Source organism: Pelobates fuscus, chromosome 13 (assembly GCF_036172605.1).
Source record: "Pelobates fuscus isolate aPelFus1 chromosome 13, aPelFus1.pri, whole genome shotgun sequence".
NCBI classification, from domain to species: Eukaryota; Metazoa; Chordata; class Amphibia; order Anura; family Pelobatidae; genus Pelobates; species Pelobates fuscus.
The window spans coordinates 42,245,244-42,267,135 of NC_086329.1; the positions used below are offsets into that span (position 1 = coordinate 42,245,244).

At 40.3% G+C, this 21,892-nt stretch overlaps 1 protein-coding gene across 2 annotated transcripts; it reads left to right on the forward strand.

Moving 5' to 3' along the window:
• Window positions 1–12,695: 12,695 nt before the first annotated feature.
• GPR68 (G protein-coupled receptor 68) lies at window positions 12,696–19,743 on the forward strand. Of its 2 annotated transcripts, XM_063439578.1 has the most exons (4): window positions 12,696–12,771; window positions 15,629–15,740; window positions 17,273–17,351; window positions 18,494–19,743. In XM_063439578.1, the coding sequence occupies exon 4, from the start codon at window positions 18,591–18,593 to the stop codon at window positions 19,692–19,694; it is 1,104 nt and encodes a 367-aa protein (XP_063295648.1). In that variant the 5' UTR covers window positions 12,696–12,771; window positions 15,629–15,740; window positions 17,273–17,351; window positions 18,494–18,590; the 3' UTR covers window positions 19,695–19,743. The 2 variants fall into 2 exon arrangements, with proteins under 2 accessions (XP_063295648.1, XP_063295647.1); XM_063439577.1 differs by lacking the exon at window positions 12,696–12,771 and having other exon boundaries at window positions 15,740–15,833.
• Window positions 19,744–21,892: the final 2,149 nt, after the last annotated feature.

A 21,892-nucleotide genomic window follows, 5' to 3' on the forward strand; every position in this document is an offset into this window, starting at 1 on the left:
ATGCTAAGCTGGAGGAGGATGGTGCGTCAAGGTTCCGAGCGGAAGCTGTAGAAGATTGGGTGTCCTGTGTTAGCCAGTCAACTATGTCCTCAGAACTTTTTGAGTTCAGGGTATGTGGCCTCTGAACAATGGGCATTATTCTAGGGCCAAAGGGAATCACAGCACCACGACCACGACGGCCCCTGCAGGGTGGCCTGCCTCTGCCTGTCATTTTTTTTTCGATTAGTGGTACTATGCGTGCAAGCTACTGTGACAACAGATATGAGTGGCACTGTGCACTGGCAGAAGTTGGCAGAGTAGACGCTGTAGGCCTGACACACACGCTTGCAGACAACTAACTGCTATTCAAGCTATTACAGTCAAAATTGTATTTTTTTTTTTTTTTTTTAAATGTACACTACTGTTACACCAGATATGAGTTGCACTGGTGTGACACTGTGCCCTGGCAGGCCCTGAAATTCACACGTGTGAAGGAAACTGACTGCTATTATTTCACAGTCACATTTCTAGTTTTTTTTTAATGTACACTACTGTTACACCAGATATGAGTTGCACTGGTTCTAGCCCTAAAAAGGGCTTTTTGGGGTGCTGTAATTACAGCAGAGATCAGATGAGTCCTTCAGGACTGTAGTGGACACTGAATACACTAGCCTAGCTATCGATTTCCCTATTAAATCAGCAGCAGCTACACTGTCCCTCCTCTCACTAAGAATGCAGCTTCCGAATGAATCTAAAATGGATGCTGTCCAGGAGGTGGGAGGGTCTGCTGCTGATTGGCTGGAATGTGTCTGCTGACTGTGAGGCACAGGGTCAAAGTTTACTCAATGATGACGAATAGGGGGCGGACCGAACATCGCATATGTTCACCAGCCGTGGCGAACGCGAACAAGCTATGTTTGCCGGGAACTATTTGCCAGCGAACTATTCGGGACATCTCTAATTCTCAGCTCCTGTTATGTATTACTGCCAAAGAACACCACAATATGTATTCAGCAACATCTCCTAAGTACAGTGATACCACCCATGTATAGGTGTGGCGGGTTCTCTGTGGGCTAAACAACCTTATTTAGAGGGTTCACATTCCAGTTTTCCAACGTGGAATTTTCACAGCTGGTCGTCATGCACCCATGTCCCATTTGGGACATTTTTGAAGCCGGCCAATGTAATTTACCCCCATCAAACCATATATTTATGAAAAGTAGACACCCGAGGGTATTTCAAATGGTGGTATTTTAACACTTTCCATGCACTAATTTTTTAAAAGTAGATATATGTCTACTTTATGTACATATATGTCAATAGGTGTTCAGCAACATCTCCAGAGTACAACAGTGCCCCCAATGTACAGGTTTTATGGGTTTTTGCAAACTTACAGGGGGTCAAATGTAGGGCTTTTCCATGTTTACACATTGAAATTTGCCAGATTGGTTTGCTGAGCCTATGTTACCTTTGAGACCGTATAGCAGCCCAGGAATGTGAAATAACCCCATCATGGCATACCATTTTCAAATGTAGACAACCCAGGGTATTCCAAATAGGGCATTTCCAGTCCTTTGTAGTAGCCACTTAGTCATAAACGCTGGCCAAAGTTAGCATTTTTATTTGTTCTTTTATAAATGTTTTCCCCCCAATTTAGATTATATATAATGTGTGTGTGTGTGTGTGTGCGCGCGTGTATATACACACATACATGCGCACACATATTATATATATTACGTGTGTATGTGTATATATATTTCCTGGCCATATCCATGGCAGCACAACGATGGGTAGCTTATCCCTAATTAGACAGAAACTAATTAAAATAAATGTATAAGTACCTCCTCTTATCCCCTCCTCCCTCTTTTTGTTCCTGTCCTATCCCTATAGGACATGTTTTTTCCTTGGAACTATTATTTTTCTTTTATGGCTTACCTGGGGATTTGTTCCCCTGGCCCCTTGGGAGTTCAGTCTCTTTCCCTTGGGCAGTCTCCAGTTACACGGCCCTGCGCAAAGGTGACCCCCTGGAGAGTACCCCTTTAGTGACCGGGGGTCTGGTACTTGCGGTAACCCAAGGGGTAGCAAGCTGTTCTGCCTGGTTCCCGAATGCTGCAGTGACCCTAGGGGTAGCAGTGGGCAGGTTAATATGGACCTGGATGTGTACCATGCTGGTCTGGATTTCTCCCTGTTTCCGACTTCCCTCTGCCTTTTCTGCCGTCCTTCTTAAGGGGTAAGTCGTGGTTGCTTTCATTTTCACTTGGCGTTTGGTTTTGTGCGTTTAGCCGTTTGCCGGAAATTTGAGCTGTTCGCATGAATTTTAGGAGTGTATGACTATGGAATCCTTGAGAGATCTGGGTTCTTATTCTGAGGATGAGGTGCTTCCAGCTCCAGATTTCCTGTAACCTGCTGAAATTAACCATTTGATATCCAGGGTCCGCAAGACTCTCAGTTTGAAGGAACCTTCTAAGGATGAGCCTTCCACATCCAGTCGCCACTTCTCTGACCTCAGGAGGAAGAGGGCGACTTTTCAAGTACATGAGACTATAAAAGACCTCATCAAAGAGGAATGGTCCAGATCGGACAGAAAATCCTCCGTAAAAGGAAGATTTTCCAGACTATCTTTTTGAGGCCGCGGACGCTGGGATTCCGCTCCCAAGGTGGATGCGGCTGTGGTTAGATTGGCCAAACGTACCACTTTGCCTGTTGATGATGCGGGTTCCTTCAAAGACCAGATGGACTTCAGTCTTTCCAAAGCATATGTACCTGATGTCAGTATCCAGGGCGCTTAAGGTTTGGATGGAGAATGGCAGGAGCTGTCCCTCCATACTGGACAACCTGAAGGATCTGAAATTGGCTGTTGACTTCTCATCTGAGGCTGCGGTGGATCTGGTGAGGTCTTGAGCCAGAAATATTGCTCTTTCAGTTTCGGCCAGGAGAGCGCTGTGGCTCAGATCATGGTCTGCTGATGCCTCCTCCAAAGGCAACTTGTGCTCCCTTCCTTTTTCCCTTCCTTTTCATAGCAACATGTTATTCGGCAAGAATCTGGATGATTGTATTAAACGAGCAGCCGAAGGTAAAAAGGCCTTTCTGCCTCAAGACAGGCCCAAAGCTTCCAAAAAGGGACTATTACCCGTTTCGTGATAGCAGATCCTACAGACAGTGTAAGGAATATGGGAGAAATCAATCCTGGAGGAGCGGTCAACATGGTGCTAGAGGCAGCAAGTCCCGAGGTTCCGCACCCTCCAAGAACCCCAGGAATCTGTGACAGGCTCATCTCCCTGTCAGGCGGTGTTGGAGCTTGTTTGCTCCAATTCTGTGTGGCATGGGAGGAATCCGTAAGAGACAACTGGGTTCTGGATATCATCAGAAGGGGATATCTTCTAGAATTTTGCAAACACCCTACTTCCAGTTCCTTCCAAATCACAAAGTGGCCGGGAGACAAAGTAAAAAGGCTTGTTCTCCAGGTCTTCACTTATTCTCTACAAAAAGGAGTCATTGTACCAGTCACGGAGTCAGAAAGGTCTCACGGCTTCTATTCACACCTATTTCTGATGAAAAGTCCTCAGGAGGGTGGAGACCCATCCTAAATTTACACAGACTGAATCGATACTAGTATATACCCAGATTCAAGATGGAGTCCCTTAAATCTATAGTGAAGGCTGTCTTTCCCAATCAGTGGGTGTTATCAACAGACTTGTTGGATGCCTATTTCCACATCCCTATAACCCTGGTGCATCAGAAATACCTGAGGTTTACAGTAGGGGAGGCTCATTTCCAATTCAGGTCCTTGCCATTTGGTCTCAGCACGGCTCCAAGGACCTTCACGAAGTGCTTGTTCTCATCACAGAACTGAGAAAACAGGGCATATCCAGCTTCCATTACCTGGACAACATCCTGATCGTGGCGGACGACAAGGATACTTTGTCCTCCTATGCAACTGTTTGCCTTCAGTTCCTACAACGTCACGGTTGGCGGATCAATGTCAAAAAGAGCCATCTCTGCCCGAGTCAGTTCATGACATACCTGGGTGCTCTGTTCGACACTTCCACGGGGACGGTTCAACTCTCCCCAGAGTGGATCCTGAGAATACAGAAACAGGTTGTGGAAATGTTGGCATGCAAGGTGACTTCAGCAAAGAAGGCGATGAGTCTCCTGGGTTCCATGTCCTCCACGATAGGACTGACAAGGTGGGCACAATGGAGAATGAGGAACTTTCAGGTGAACTTCCTCTTCCAATTCTCCTCAAAAAGTCTACTCCAGCCCATCAAGATTCCGTTGTCCGTTCACAATTCTCTGGTTTGGTGCCTGAACAGTGTCTCCTTAGCCAAGGCTTCCCTCTGGGAGACGTTCCGTGGATAGTAATAACGGCGGATGCCAGCCATTGGTGTTGGGGAGCCCATTGTCAACGCGGCTTCGGGCAGGAGTGGAAGTTCCCTGCGGACAACTTGCCTTTCAATCTCCTGGAACTCTTTGCTGTTCTTGAAACTCTGAAACATTTTACTCCGCTAATTCGTCACCGTTGGGTGAAGATTCGGTCAGACAATGCTGCGGTGGTAGCCTACATCAACCATCAGGGTGGCACCAGGAGCCGCAGGGTGATGGTGTTTATGCATTAGTTGATGTCATGGTCCCAACGACCCCTGGCAGGCCTCACAGCAATTAATCTTCAAGGGAAACAATCAGATCGCGGATTTCCTCAGCAGATCCAGAATCGATCCGGGAGAGTGGTCTTTGTTGGACGATGTGTTCCAAATGATAGTGGACAGATGGGGCCTTCCTCAAGTGGACTTGTTTGCGACACGAAAGAACAGGAAGGTGGAGTGTTTCTTCACGAAGGACAACGATCCTCTATCCATGGGGAGGGACGCCCTTTCCAGCAACTGGCGATTTCGAGAGGGGTATGCATTTCCCCCTTTTCCCCTGATTTTTCCCATTCGCGTCTCCCTCATACTCATAGCCCCGTTTTGGCCGTGCAGACCCTGGTTTCCTCTCCTGCAGGGCCTTTGTGTAGAGCCACCTTGGAGTCTTCCAAGAGTCGTCCCAGACCTTCTGTGTCAAGGTCCTGTTCTCCACCCAGACCCGTCCTCCCTCAACCTGATGGCATGGAGGTTGAAAGGGGAAGGCTGTTAAATTAGGGCTTCTCTCATGCGGTGGTAGACACCCTACTCAGGGCTAGGAAGCGTTCCACTTCTAATGCATACTATAGAATCTGGGACGTTTTCTTTTCCTGGGCTTCCTCAAGGGATGTCTCGATCCAATGTCCTTCCACAGGGAATATCTTAGACTTTCTTCAGTCCAGCCTCGAGAAGGGTTTGAGCTAAAACACCTTGACGGTTCACGTATCTGCTTTGTCGGCATTAACTAACCACGAATGGGCCTTTGATTCGGACGTGGCCAGGTTTCTTAAATCTGTTCTAAAAATCAGACCTCCGATTAAGCTGTTCGCTCCGCCTTGGGACTTGCCTCTGGTTTTCCAAGCTCTAAAGTTTCACCCCTTTGAACCTTTGGATTCAGTGCCTTTCCATTTCCTCTCCATTTAAATTGCCTTACTGGTGGCTTTGGCCTCAGGCAGAAGGGTCTTGGAATTTCATGCTCTGTCAGTCAAGGAGCCTTTCACAGATATATATATATATATATATACACACACGCACTTTTTTCCTTATATATGTATAATATATTATAATTAAAGCATGTTATAATATATTATACATATATAATGCATATACAGCAGTCTTCCCCATGATTGTGATTACTACTGAACCAGACTGCAACCATTTAAAGGCTCAGAAACCCTTTGCAGGTGTTATGGCTTACTTGAAAGAAAACAGATGGAGAAGGGCTGCGCCATAGAAAGAAGTACTAAAATATTGTCCCAGTAAAATACTATATACAAAATACCGGTAAGAATAGTCTCTAGGTAAAATAAGATAAATAAGTAAGTCCAGCTTTGGTTTCTTGGTTCTTTATACTTGAGGGATGTGAAGGGTCTGTGTCTTCTCAGTCTCTGCATGTGGAAAAAGAAAAGACAGAGCGACCTGATAGTGCAATATGTCTGGGCTAGAATGACAACACTTAAGAAACAAAAATATTGCACTCACATTAACAAGAGCTATAACCAGCTCTAGTGAATATCGCATACAGTGGTATAATCCCCACTTATGGGATATGATGATCATAGTCTTTCACAACAGATGGTTATCTAGGTGCTCAGAGAAGGAGAGAGAGCCACAGATAGTGCTCTCAGTAATATAATACAAGTAAAATAAAATAAGCAGAATATTACTCACAAGCGTGGAGCAGACTCACTGCTCAGTGATGACATTAGTGGTATGATCCCCACCTAGGATGTTCTTAAAAGCAGAGTAGATAACCGGTCTTCAGATTAAAAATAAATAAAACGCCAGGAAAAAAAATCTGTATAAGTAAATTATTGGAATAAGGAGGTAGTAGGTTGTAATAAAACCAAAAATCCTTTATTCAATATAAAAAGTCTTAAAAGGTAATATCCATAACGCGTTTCACCGTGTAGGCTTTATCAAATGGATCAATAACAGACAACCCTCTCCCCTGTATCAACCCTATTTGCCAGGTTGTCTGTTATTGATCCATTTGATAAAGCCTACACGGTGAAACGCGTTATGGATATTACCTTTTAAGACTTTTTATATTGAATAAAGGATTTTTGGTTTTATTACAACCTACTACCTCCTTATTCCAATCATTTACTTACACACACAAAAAAAATCTGTATAAGTAAATTATTGGAATAAGGAGGTAGTAGGTTGTAATAAAACCAATAATCCTTTATTCAATATAAAAAGTCTTAAAAGGTAATATCCATAACTCGTTTCACCGTGTAGGCTTTATCAAATGGATCAATAACAGACAACCTGGCAAATAGGGTTTATACAGGGGAGAGGGTTGTCTGTTATTGATCCATTTGATAAAGCCTACACGGTGAAACGCGTTATGGATATTACCTTTTAAGACTTTTTATATTGAATAAAGGATTTTTGGTTTTATTACAACCTACTACCTCCTTATTCCAATAATTTACTTCTACAGATTTTGTGTGTGTCTGTGTATTTGTGTAAGGGGGCAAATAGCCGTATATGGAGTAAGGATCCAGCATAAGCATAGGATAGTATAAAGGGAGCAAGTCGGTTGTGGTGTGCCGAGACCAACGATACGGTAGGCCTGTAAATAAAGAGGGCAAAAATGAATAATCAAAGATTTAATACAGTCAACAAATATATACAAATTAACCAGACATTTCCTTAAATGCATTACAGTACTTAATTCCTGGAAGGATTATGAAGGTTCGGAATCTAGGACCGAACGTGGACACCATTTGTTGTGGGTAGGATAGTATGTTATCTCTACTGTTGGTGCGTGTTGACCTGTTTCGGAATGTGGTAGAGCCAATAGGTAATGATATATGTGTTTACGTATGTGGGATAGTTGAAGACAATGATCTGTCTGAGTGGTGGTGATCGTAGTGGATTCTCTGGCCTGAGAAAGGCATAGAAGGCAATGTGCATGGCTGGTAATGGCCGAATTGGTAGTATAATTGAATGGTTGTAGATCAAATAGGCCGATAAGGATGAAACGTTGGATGGCTATTGGTAATCTCTGAGAGGAACGTGGGGGAATAGATTCCTGAAAACCTCTGAGTATATTCTAGTCTGGTATGATAGCATGAAGTTATGTTAGTTTTGGCCATAGGTTATCCTGTGTTGTTGAATGCCTGTAAAATATATAATTAATGGTGTGTGAGATAGTTTAAGGTGGCAAAAAGAAGCAAAACCTAGGAGAAATGTTATGACACAGGTTGAGCTATGTCGTGTTCCAATGAGATTCTTTAAGCCAGGTGAAAAGCTGTGTTATGCGTTCTACAAGTATGGGACGAAAGTGCTAGGTGGGATAGTGCATGCTATGCTGCATGAGTATGCCTAATCCATGATTTTGTCTCTGGAACGAAAAAGTGGCCATGACTGTATCGGCGGCTGTAGGAAGTGTATGATGAACATGCCTGAAATATAAATGAGACAATTGTCGGCAGGGATGTATACCCCCGCCTGGTACATGAAAGTAAAAGAAATGTGATAAGTGGCCAACCAAGTGAGTTCCCCAGAAATATCATGACCTTATGGATGATGAGTGGCGTTTGTTGATGATATGACATGTGCTTAGTTGTCTGAGTAACAACGGATTGATGACCCTGACCATGATTTACCACATGCCACAGCAGCTGCTACAATGGGGTAGATCCCCCAAAGGGGCTGAGGTGGTGGAAAAATTTCCAAACCTGGAGGCCATGGCCAACAGCTCCAAAGCAATCGTTCCCGGTAGATCGCTGCCAAACCCGTGGTAGACGCCGCGTCTGACCATCTGGTTGGAGAAGTGTCAGACAATCCTGGAAGGAACATGCTTTTACCATGCCAAGTGGTTAAGAAATTCCCCCCCATGTGCAGGTCTGCTGTTGCTGGGGTGTCTAGGGACATCCTCTGATTGTCATGTTGGAAGTGTGGAAAAAAGGGGAAAGTACTCTGGATGTGAAAGTGTGGTCTTGTGGGATGATTGGCATGGCAAAATTAAGGAACCTGGTAGGGATTGTAGTTCCTTGCAGTTGGAAGTACTAAGCAGGAGGTAATGATTGATGTAGTTGAGAATGTTCCCTATTTGTCTTGTGGTAACTTGCGTGTATGGATGCCGACTCAAGTCGTATGCCCAGTAATGTGATGATAGTGTCTGGGCCTTCTGTTTCTTATGGGGTACTGGGACGCCCAAGTTGTCAACCAGACTAAGCTGCCGTGAGGCTTCTAGTGAAAAATATGTTATCTTTGATCAACAAGAAGTCTTCTAGATAGTGTATGACTGTAAGGCCTCTGGGTATGTTATCATAACCAGCACAGAGTATCTGTGAATATCGATAGTAGGCTAATCTGTAGCCCGAAAGTTGAGCGGGGAAAGGATTGCCCATTTTATGCCATGTAAGTGCCAGTGTGTAAAGTAGATGGTAGCCGTTTACTGCGTTGATGATATTGGTCTTACTTAACCAAGCTTCAACCCATGCTTGAGTGATAGCTGTAAAGGTAGATCAATGGTGTTGTATAGTAAGGAATCTCCTCAGGGGAAATGAGGGAGTTGAGACTTGGGGTAGCAGAGGTGTGCGGTACCAATAAGTCTATGGTTAGTCTTTGTTTAAGGGAAGATTTCCTTGTGACAGTACCAATGTGTTTTGTGCCATGCTGTAAATGGTGGAGATTGGAAAACCCAAGTAAAGACCCCACTGCAAATCTTGGCTATGAGTGGGTTTACAGCCAATAGTTCTGTTGTGCTGACTGTAAGTGAGGGCATGCTATATTCCTTGAAGGTGTATTTATGATACCTGTATGGGAGCCCTTTGAAGCTCCAGAGCTTTAGTAAATCTACTATAAGTCTGGAAGGGTGATGAGTCAGTAGTGTTGAAAATGCATTGGTGTGTACGTTATTTGTAAGTTGTATTGGGACACATGGTTTGTCATGTGCCCTGAACCATTTGAACATATATGCAACAGTCTATATGCAATGCAACTACTCATATCAATTGTCTCTGGCAGTTCAGAGGTGCTGGTACCTGGAGCCTGAGAGTGCTAGTCCATTTGTTTGGGACAAAATCCCTTCTGTATGGGTACCTGCACAAATAAACATCTCTACATATTCCAAATGCCAACCCAACCAAGGGATGGTCAGTTCCCAATTTACCTGGAATCCCTGGATCTGACCATCACAGATACATCATCATACATATATACCTTGTTTCCCCAATGTGCTGGGATCATACGTGCAGGGTTAACGTCTTGTGTGTCATAAGAATTGATTGTACCAGGTAACAGAGTTTCGGTTGGTGCTGGTTGTACAGTAGCGTGAGGCCCAGCCTTGTGAGGGCTGTGGTGACCGACTCGAGATTGCCAGTCTGTCATTTTTTTGGCTCATGAGTTTGAGTGAGGCTAGCATGGCCTGGGTGTCATCTGAGTTGGTGTAGCTGGGCCGTCCTCTGCCTCCGTGTTGTCCGTTGATGTATAGACGAGTTTGAATAACTCTGCTTTCCTTGCTGTGGCAGGGTAGGGGATTTGTCACCTCCTTAGGTCTGTGGTAATGTGTGGGATTGTCCAGGATCTGATTGCTGCTGGACTAGTAACATTTCCTCTGCTTGAAGGTGTATCAATTCTAGCCGGGGTGCTAAAAAGAGGTGATTCTTCACCATCTTTTTGAGAAATACTTAAATAACAATAAAGATTGCAATTATTATTTGTACCCAAGGGTCTTGTATTGGCTTGCTAGCTAAGCCGTAAGGCGAAACGATTAGGCTTGGTGTTTTTTGGTGACTGGTGAGGCCCTGCTAGTTGCCAAGTGACTTGAGAGGCTCTATCTATGCTTGGCGCGAGGGGATTTTGTGTGGCCACCGAACGTTGTGGCAGGATGTTGGCCTCTCGGTGACAGTAACCAGAAAATAGGAAGGGGAGTGACAGGTGAGGCCCTCTCTATGATACAATGCGAGGTGGCTAGCTCACAAGTGGCCCGAGGGGTGTATGCCTCCGAGTGTGAGGCGGGGTGTTGGCCTCACGGGATCACTAACCAATGCATAATGCAGAGAAAAAAGGGGGTAATACCTATTGGGCCCTAGAACCCTAATTGCCAGTACGCTATTACTATTCCAGGGAAGGTAAGAGATGGATAACTACGTGAGCAGGTGTATGTACCTGGTAGTATGGTATTGAACCTGACAATCCGTATAGGTTTTTTAGTAGTAACTAACTGTAACCTGAATGGATAAAACCGTATGGCATAAGGAAATATGGCATAGACCAAGCTTATCTTAATACAGGGTGCACTTGGTGATTGGGTAAGTTTACACTTGATATTGTATATATTTAACATTGTTACATGACATGGCATCTTGATAAAGACCGCTAGACGGTCGAAACGTTGATTTGTATGCATTTTTTCTAATATAGCATTTATTTACAAATCTATTGAGTGCTCTCAATTTTTTCTATATATATATATATATATATATATATATATATATATATATATATATATATATAAATATATTTATATATATATATATATATATATATATATATAGAACAATCCCAAAAATAAAGGCTTGCACTCACGGTCTGTTGTTAGTATTAAAAAACTTCTTCTTTATTCCATATTATTAAAACATAGTTGCTGTCAATGACAGCAACTATGTTTTAATAATATGGAATAAAGAAGAAGTGTTTTAATACTAACAACAGACCGTGAGTGCAAGCCTTTATTTTTGGGATTGTTCTAGATGTTTTGGCTATGGCTGAAATGCACCCGGCATTTTTTTGACAATCTGTGAGTGTGTGTGCTGGGTACAACTGGATACTATATATATATATATATATATATATATATTTTTTTTTTTTTTTGGTTTGTTTATTACCTTTTATTTATTTTATTCACTTTTTTTAGTCCTCCCCCCAAAAAAGAAGACTGATCGCCGGTGGGGGAACGGCAGCGATCAGTAAGTAAACGGGGAGGGAGGGTAAGCATTGTTTATTATTTAATAAAAAAAAATTTCCCCTGCATATTTACTGACTGCCTCAACCCCTCGAGGCACTCAGTAGAGACAGAGCATCGGAAGCCTGCCTGATACGTCCTCGGTCACTAAGAGGTTAAGGAACAATTTAAGCCAAGATCTAACCTTTTAAGAGTTAATAAGTGTGTAGGGGTTTAGAAAAATACTCCTCTTTGTCTCATTAGAGGTTTTGCCTTTTAGCACAAAGAAGCAAGGTGAAGCGTCCATGTGGGATTCAAGAGGTATGCCTTGATGCGCCAGGTGACCTTACACTTTAATGGCCATTGGAGTGATACTAAAAAGGCAACTTTTTTTTTTTGTTATTTGCCAGTAGTAGTGGTAATTTGAACGCAGGGATTAATTTTGTATGATTGTCATGAATCCCTGCAATCTGACTACAAAAGGCACACGTCAGTACAGAGGAATCTAATCCAAAAGTGTTAAAAACACATCTATTATCCCTGAACTCAAACTCCCACTACTTGTAGGTGGCTGACCCCAAATATATATATTTATATATATATATATATATATATATATATATATATATATATATATATATATATATATATATATTTGATTTATTTTAAATCACGAACTTAAATTCCAATGTACACATTTATAGAACAGCTTTTTAATACCATGGGCATAAATAGTAAGTTTACCTGCCACTGTGAATAGAAATCTAAGTTAATACTGTGCTACCAGTTACCTGAGGTTTTGAGTTCAAAGCGGACAGCGCAAGTATAATCTTAAAATTCAATGAATAGGTTTGTTTGACATTGCCAGAATGAGCTTGCACCTTACTGCCATGAAACTGGTACTAAAAGCATACATATGTACATAATTGCAGACTAAAGATTATAGTCTCTGCAGCAGCAGAGGAGTGATGGGAGAGTAAGTACAGCACTAGTGTATGCTTTCAGAACTGCAAAATGTGAATCTAACCACACAGTTGTGTTTTCAGAGGGTCCAGAATCACCCTTCAATTTTGTTATTTTTATTCATACAAAAAATGCATGTCTGTATAGACTTATGTAGGAGTATATATACAAAAAGCCCCGTGTCTCATTTAAGCAAACTCACAACACACACTTATATGGGAGGAGCAGAAGGGAATTAGAAAGAATACTGAGGAGGGAGATAAACTACTGAGGAAGCAGGCAGATCAGCAACTGTATATGAAACTAAAGGTGGGTCTGATGAGATATTAATGCTACGCCTGTGTTAGTAGCTAGAGATGGGTCTGGAGACTGTGTGAGGACTAGAGTTTGGTGTTGGAAACTAAAGGCAGATCTGGGGATTATGTGAAGGGCAAAATGTGCATCTAGGGGGTGCACAGCTTGAGGTAGGTCTGGAGGGTGTGTGAGGGCTTGAGCTTTTTTGTGTGGTGGTGTGAGAAGTAGAGGTAGATTTGGGACAATTTGTAGGGTACAAGGTAGATCTAGACTAGAGGCATACCATGATACTGTGTGAAGAGTTTGGTGTAGATCTGATCTTTGTAAAGGGAAAGGTGCAGACCTAACGCAGGAGTGGAGGTTATAATTGATTGTTGAAGTTTGCTAGAGATTAATCCAAAGGCTTTGCGACTGGCATGAGATGGGTCTGGGATTACATGTGCTGCTAAAGTTTGGAGGTCTCTAGAGTCTTATAGGCATCAAAAGAACTTTAGCTTAATTAATACGTTTTTGTGTATAGGTCATTTCCCTGCAGTCTCTCTGCTCAATTATCTGCCATTTAGGAGTTAAATCACTATTGTTTCTGTTTATGCAGCCCTAGCCACGCCTCCCCTAGCTGTGACTGACAAAGCCTGCATTAAAAAAAGGATTCATTTTTAATCTGTTAACTTACTTTAGAAGTTTTATATCCTGCTCTGTAAATTTTACTTTAATCACACGCAAGGCTTCTGCATGGTCTAACAAGGCTATTAACAAAGAAGGAGATTAGAAATTCTAAATTGTAAACAGAATGTTTAATACAGGACATTTAAACATAAGATCTGTTTATAAAAAGCTGTGTATGTCATATAAGGGAATGACATGGGCAGCGTAAACAGTAATTTAATTTAAGTTCTAAATGGCAGAGAATTGAGCAGTGAAACTGCAGGGGCATGAGATATATATATATATATATATATATATATATATCCATCCATCTCAAAACTGCATTATAAAGCTAGAGTTGTTTTGGTGCCTATAATGTCCCATTAAGGGGGACACTGATCTCCGTTCTAAATAAAGCGGGTTTCAGACGGTGAGTTAGATTATGTGGCTGTAGAATAAAAATAGCTGGTAATTGAAAATGAGGTCAAGAAACTGGTAGCGAGGTGAAACAGGGAGAACGGGGGCTTATGGAGAATTACTACAAGTAGAGTAAGGGCTAAAATAAAGTTAGAAGATAAAATGACCATTACCAATTTATACTTGCAGAAATCTCATGAGTGTGATGAGAGATTTTATTTTACATAAGAATCTCTGTGGGACCTTGAGACTAGTTTTTATGATTTAGTAGGATAAGAAAAATGACTTGTAGACTATGCTTACTTGTTGAGATTAAGGTTGTTATTTAATCTGGGGAACTGGATTAACCCAGCTTTGCTGGATGCTTGAAAAGATTCAGGAGTATTTTGGGCTGGTGAAACACAGGCAGTGTGCTACGATAAAATTAAACAGAATGATGAATAATGCATTTCTGTTGATTTAATTAGGTTTATTCAGTATACTGAAAATTTAGGATAATTAACAAGAGAACAGTAAATGTTAAGCTGAAAAAGCAAAGATGAAATCATACACCAACTCTGTTATTGTCTAATTTGTGTGTTTTAACCCAAAATTTCCTTTCTAGATTTTAAGTTTAGTGGATAAACCAAAATGTGATTATTATTTTACCTGAATAAAATTGACGGGTTTAGTGCCTACCTACTTAAAGGGACACTATAGTCACCAAAACAACTTTAGCTTAATGAAGCAGTTTTGGTGTATAGATCATGCCTCTGCAGTCTCACTGCTCAATTCTCTGCCATTTAGGAGTTAAATTACTTTGTTTATGAACCCTTGTCACACCTCCCTGCATGTGACTTGCACAGCCTCCCCAAACACTTCCTATAAAGAGTCACCTACAGTTTCTTTCCTTCATTCCAAGTTTTGTATAATTTAGGTTTTCTCATCCCCTGCTATGTTAATAGCTTGCTAGACCATGCAAGAGCCTCCTGTATGTGATTAAAGTTCAATTTACAGAGAAAGAAATACAATTGTTTAAAGTAAATTACATCTGATTAAAAGTGAAACCAGTTTTTTTTTTTTTTCCATGCAGGCTGTGTCAATCTGCATAAACAGAAACAACGTGATTTAACTCCTAAATGGCAGTGAATTGAGCAGTGAAACCTGAGGGGCATGATATACACACAAAAAAATGCTTCATTCAGCTAAAGTTGTCTAGGTGACTATAATGTTACTTTAATATACTTTTAAGCCATTTAAGTATGCTGAGGTTTCAACTTGTAAATAGTATCTGTCCGGATAACCTGTTTCAAACTTTAGATACAAGTATGTAATTCAAAAATGAAGAAGAGAAAAAAATAAAATGTTTCCCACCCTCTGATATTTAAAGAAACACTCCAAGGACCATAATCGCTACAGCTTGATGTCCTGTTTATGGTGCTGGAGTGACCTGGCACTCTTCCAAAGTAGTCAAAGTTTTTAAGCTAAAGTTGTTTTAGTGACTATAGTATTCCTTTAAACAGCAAGTGGTCAATTGTACCAACTACCACTCATGAATTTAAACAAGCCTTTTGGCTATATATAGGCTTGGCTTACATGTTGAACACTAGAGACTATGAGCCTTTTCATTAAGACTAGAAGTAACAAATTGCATATTTTGGAACACATAGCTGAATTAGAGAACATTTCTAATACAGCTACTTTTTTTTTTTTTTTTAAACCAGGCTATTTTAGCATAAATTAGCAATTTGTTCGTAAAACATGGTGTGTAAACAAATCCCTGTGTATATGACTTGTTTACTGAGTATCTGTATTGATTGGCATATATTAGAGGACCTGTGAAATCCTTCATTAAGAAGCTCTACAAGGGAAGAAAGGATGTCCCCAGTCTAATCCTGGCTCATTAGGAGGAACATGTCATTTCATTCTGGATGAAGCAGCGGGTAGTTTTTTCTTGGAGAAACAGCTTGTTTAAAACTTAACATTCTTGGGCCCTCTGGGACATTGATGATATTGGGAAATAAGGGTTTACAAAGGTAAGTGCAATCGCATATACTTTTTTCTCCATAAATATATTAACCACAGCCTGAGATAGGAGGTGGTGTTACTGGATCATATGTGAGATATATAAGCATGGATGTGTGATTCTACATTTATAATTGAGGATCAATTAATGGAACTCAATGTTTGTTTACATTTCATTAATACTTGCATTAAAATAGCGAATTGAGCTGAGATTTATAATGTTGTCTGATATCTGCTGCAACTATATTCCTAGTCCTGCTTGTTGTATGCCGATGATATATTACATTTTAATATTGCTTAAGAGTAATGCAGTGTTGTAACTCTTTTGTGTATTTGTTTATTGGTGTTCCGCACATTAGTATATTCCAGGTCAGGGACAGAAAGAGGCGATTGAAGAGAGTTTAAATATAATCAAAGACTGCATATCAGGTGCCTTAGTGCCATACTTGCTGGACATCAGGACGCTTGCCTATCTGATAGAGCCACGGGTGTCAATTTTATAAACATACAGTGTTTCATCGTGGCTGGGGCAATTGTTTTTTCGTATTTTACTAGACACCTATAGAACATATATGCTTCAAGCCTACGCTCCAATCAATACTTCCTTGTGGGATGCATAAAAAAAATATCCCTAAGTAAAGGGATATTTCATGCACTATTATAACCTATATTCCTTGCACATGCTATGGTACAAGGAGACTCGGCTTCTTATAACTGCAAGGATTTGCAATAAAAATCACTGCAGCTATAAGTTCACCCCCTCACCATGTCTACTGTGAGGATCCTCCATAGCAATTAAAAAAAAAAAAAGGGATGGACTTATTAGTAAGCTTAGACCATGGCTGCTATAAATTTAGGTGATAGGTTTCATGCTGAGCTATTCAATAAATTATTTCTGGGAGTTTCGTGGCTATGTTGAGTTCCACAATTGGCATACAAGCCTAAGAACATGCCTACAAAAATTGGAGGGGTTCTTGCCACATTTCTGAGCGTATTGAGTTTAGTGATAGTGTTTAATATACCATCACCCAATGCCTATAAACAATGCAGAAAGACTGTTCCTTCTCTATGCTCTCTATATGCTCATTTTCATAAATTGATTGGTAGATATCAAATGAATGTTGCATATTCAATGTTGACAAATATGATTTCATTATTTTAAAGATTTATTAGTCATCTTGATTTGTTGCTTATGTGTCAGACAGGGGGAAATCTCTTGTCTTTGTTTAGTTCAGAGGATGTGTGTCATTTTATTGTAAAATGGGAGGAGGCCTCTATTAATAAGCGCAGGAAACATTTATACAAATTACAGGCGGAAAAAAACTGAATAACCAGAAACACTAAGACAGACGATGGAATATATGTTGCAGTGAGATCTCTGTGGTGACTGGTGGGGAAAACATTTATTTTATTTTTTTTCCCATCAACTATAAAATCTAATTTTCCATAGGTCCCAGAGCCTAGTTTGTCTTCATAAGCGCATTAAGAATTGATTGAAAAATGGACAATGGTTTGCTCGTCGACCGCTGGTAAGTTATGCTGTCTTTTTTTTTCTAATGTTATTCGATGAGTGTTAAATGTAAATTGTGCACAGATGTTGAGATGAAATCCATAAAATTAACTTTAAAAATATAGATCTAGTCGACAAGTAAATCCTATGGGTTTGTAAAACTTCTGGGATTATTTACTAAACCAGAACTTTGCAAAATTAGGGAGCTTGCAAATTGTAGACCAAATATTATGAAATTTGCAAAGCCACTGTCAATGCTCCACAATTCTTGGCTGTTGAATGCATTCCACTAATGTGAACTCTAAGAGGTGAAGTATTCACATTTTAAATATATCTGGGTCTAATTCTATCAGTGTCTTTGCAAAGTTTTGTTATCAAGTATATTCTAATAATTGCTCAATTGTACAGTTTTACTGTTGTAACGTTATGGCATTCTTTCATCAATTTTTATTATGACAAAATAAATGAAGATAATAAAATTCTCTTGAATTCTAGATCAAGTGACAACAAACTTGCCCTGTATACATATCTACTGTGCCACATTCCCATGATACTATTGGAGAATAGACAAAACAAGCTATCTTCTCTACATATCATATCAAATGGACCTTTCTGCTGCATGTACTGTTTAAAAAAACAAACAAAAAAAAATAGACCCTTCCCAATGCACTCATCTGTTCCGTCATAGACTTTAAACATGATTTATATTGATGGGAAATGGTTGCAAGTGTCTCTGACTATGTGAATCTATTGCAATAGTACCATTAGCCCAATCACAAGCTTCTCAATCTTTGCAAAGCAATTGCTAGTCTCTTTTGTTTAGTTCCACAGAGCTAAACAACTAAAAAGTAACAGGACCTGTGCTCGGATTGATAGCCAGGGAGCTGTGAAAAGATTTATTTAAAAAAAAACCAAAAAAAAAAACCCACACACTTTCATGAATTAAGTACTTCAACCTGCTTTACGTGCTTTGAGTGTTCCTTTAAACGTTAGATTGTACATGTCTGTCCCAATGACAATTTTTGGACTGTTTTCCAGAATTTTCTGACAATTATTATATTTCAGTGAGGATTAACTTGTAGTGTTAATAAATATTTGCACATTGTATCAGCTTGCTTTTACAATAATGAGGTTTTATTTTTATTTTTTTTTCTTTACCAGTGGCTCTAATGCCGCCATAAAGATCTCAGGAGCATACGGGGGACAAGAGATGTATCCTGGATGGCAGCCAAGTCCTATGTAAATTGTGTGCAGTGATATGGCAAATGTCACAGAGGAGAGTGTGGACAGCAACTTTACAAACTGTACAATTGACCACACTATACACCAGACTCTGTTCCCGGTGGTGTACGTTGTTGTACTTAGTATTGGTCTTCCAGCAAACTGCTTCTCTTTGTACTACGGCTATTTACAAGTCAAGGCCAAGAACGAGCTTGGCATATACCTGTGCAATTTAACAGTGGCTGACCTGCTTTATATTTTCTCTCTGCCATTTTGGCTTCAGTATGTTCTACAGCATGACAACTGGACTTACAATGAAGTCATGTGCAGGATCTGTGGTGTACTCCTTTATGAGAACATCTACATTAGCATTGGATTTCTTTGTTGTATCTCCATTGACCGGTACCTTGCCCTGGTCCACCCTTTCAGGTTCCTTCAACTGAGGACAATGAAGGCTGCTCTTGTGGTTAGTTCGATAATTTGGCTCAAGGAAATAATGACCAGCTACTTTTTCTTCACCCACGGAGAATTCAGTAAGGACCCGGATAGCCACGTTGTGTGCTTTGAACATTATCCCATGAAAGAATGGGAACACAGTATCAATTACTATCGATTCTTTGCTGGGTTTCTTCTCCCCATTTTCCTACTGCTATTTTCTTACTGTCACATTTTCAAAGTGGTTCGAGAGAGCCAAGGAACACAAACAAAGAAAAAAATTCAAATCAAACATTTAGTTCTTAGCACTGTTCTCATATTCATGGTCTGCTTTGGTCCATATCACATACTGGTGGTTATTCGAAGCTTGTTTGAGAAAGACTGTGTATTTGCTGCAAGGATTTTTAATGTCTACCATTTCTCCCTGCTTCTCACAAGCCTTAACTGTGTGGCCGACCCAGCATTGTATTGTTTCGCCAGTGAGAACACTTACAAAGACTTTATGAAGTTTAAAGAATCTTGCTTAGCATTTTTAAGATGTCAAAAGGTAACAAACCGATCCTATGAGTTAAAGCGTGTGGAAACAAACAGTGAAGAGAATTGCAAAGCAAAGAATATGACTGGCAGGGATGAGACATCTTTAACATCTGCGCTCTGTGACCACAAGGTATCTGTTATTGAATCAACAGGAAATGGAACTGATTAATATCCAAATCTATATCCCTGTCAAAAAGAACTCTGGGAGTTTTATTGCACTCAAAACATGTAACAATTTTACTTTAAGCAGATATTTACCATTTTGTTATTGCAAAGAAAAATATATCTTGTGTTGTACCACTTGCCTGTAACGCAAAAATTGTGAATGTGTTTTCTTCAGAGATTACTTGTTTTTAAATCTTAGAGTACTTCATTCTGAGATCAAACACATGAAATAAGAACATCACATATAGGATCCCAAGAGCCAGCAAGACTGTCCAATTTCTAACTAGTGGAACATGACCAAATATTAAGTGTTTGTGCATGCATTTGATAGTGTTTTAAACTATTGGTGCATTCTGCAGTGGTGAACTATGCCAGCACCACTATGCATTCTTGGAATGCTGACAAGCTACATTTTTGCAGCCATGACTTTTGATGCTCTAATTTGGAACTTTTAATTAAAGAAAGAGCAAGCTGGCATAGGTCACACGATTGCTGTAATCACATAAGAACTATTTTGACAGCACTAAACTACACCACACAAGCAATGTCCCTTTTAAATGTGGGCTTTAGATAATTCCACAGCTGACCACAAATCAGGACAGAGTCTAGTTGGTAATATAAAAACACACAAACATAAACTGCATTATTATTCAGAAAACATTTTTGATGTATTGACATGAGGGGGTAACAGTAAATATCAGAGCACTGAAAAGCAATGTGCAAAATTCAGACTAGAATAATAGTAGAAGAGTTGGATAATTTTGACTGATCAATTTTAAATCCCAATAGTACAGTGTTTTGCAAATAATCCCACAGTTTGTTATTCACTAAACTGGGTATTGTAGAAAATTTCTACACTTGCACAGACATGTGGCTTGGCAGGGACGAATAGAGGAGCTCTATCTTGCAGCTCCGCTGGTGTCCTCTTGCGAGATCTGGAGCGTTGCCATGGCAACGTCCCTTGATCTCGCGATAGTGAACGCTAGCCCCACAGGCTAGAGTACACTCACCACGAGCCCTACCAGGGATGGCAGCCATGTCCCCCCCTCCAGTGCTAAAGGGTAAGAATGGAGGGGGGATATAATGCCTCACACACACTACCCCCCCCCCTCACACACACAATACTTCCAAACACACACACACACACACACATATATATATATATATATATATATATATATACACACACACACACACACTACAACATCCCCTAGCCACACATGCATTACATTACACCACAAACACAACACGACTAAAACTGACATTATTACACAATACCACACCACAATATGCTCACTCTACACACACGCAATCCCACAAGCAGGCTCCAAACATATGCACAATACTCTTTCCTGGCCCTTTTGTCTCCTGGTATCCCATTTATAGAGACACCAGAGACAAGCTGCAAGGAAACACAGTGCAAGCATGTTATTAAATTTGCAGAACAAATACAGGGCCTTTTTCTCATGCTAGAGCTCTTCAGCAGAGCTCTACGCATGGTCTACCCTGGAAGAGCATTGAACAAACATGCTCACTTTGAGAGGGGGCGTGCTTGTCATTGGTGATGACAAAACACACCCTCTTTGCCCCGCCCTTAGTGAGCTTCTGTGCTCGGGCCAAATTTTTTCCCCAGTCCGGCCCTGATTGTAGCCCACAGTGCTACAGTTTTTATTAATAAACATGCAATAAAATATTGCTTTACAATCAAATATTGTCTATTTAATCTGTTTTAAGAGTGTTAATTTCAATAGTCTTTACTTTGCCATTATTATACATTTGTTTTGATGCTAGAAATGCATAATTTATTAATTCTAGAAATATATATATATATATATTTTATTTTTATTTTTTTTACAGGAAAAATATTGTTCTTATTATAATTGTGGTTAAGACAGATACCATGGCAGGCGCCGTTTGTGAGAGAAAACACTAAATAATGTTTATATTTATTGCCTGGAATATTGAACACTAAGACAGGAAATTGCAGAGGTGTCTAGACTAGACTGACAACTTACCTAAGAAGTGCAGCTATTTTAAAATTACATTTCCTATGATGCTCAGCCAATGCTTGGGCATGTGCATGCAAAATTAGCCACCAGTTGTCTAAAATGACTAGATTTAAACCGAACCGGCAAATAAAGTTAGCCATTTATGTAACGAGTTGTCACAATCAGAGATACAGGAACTCAGTTCTTTAACTCC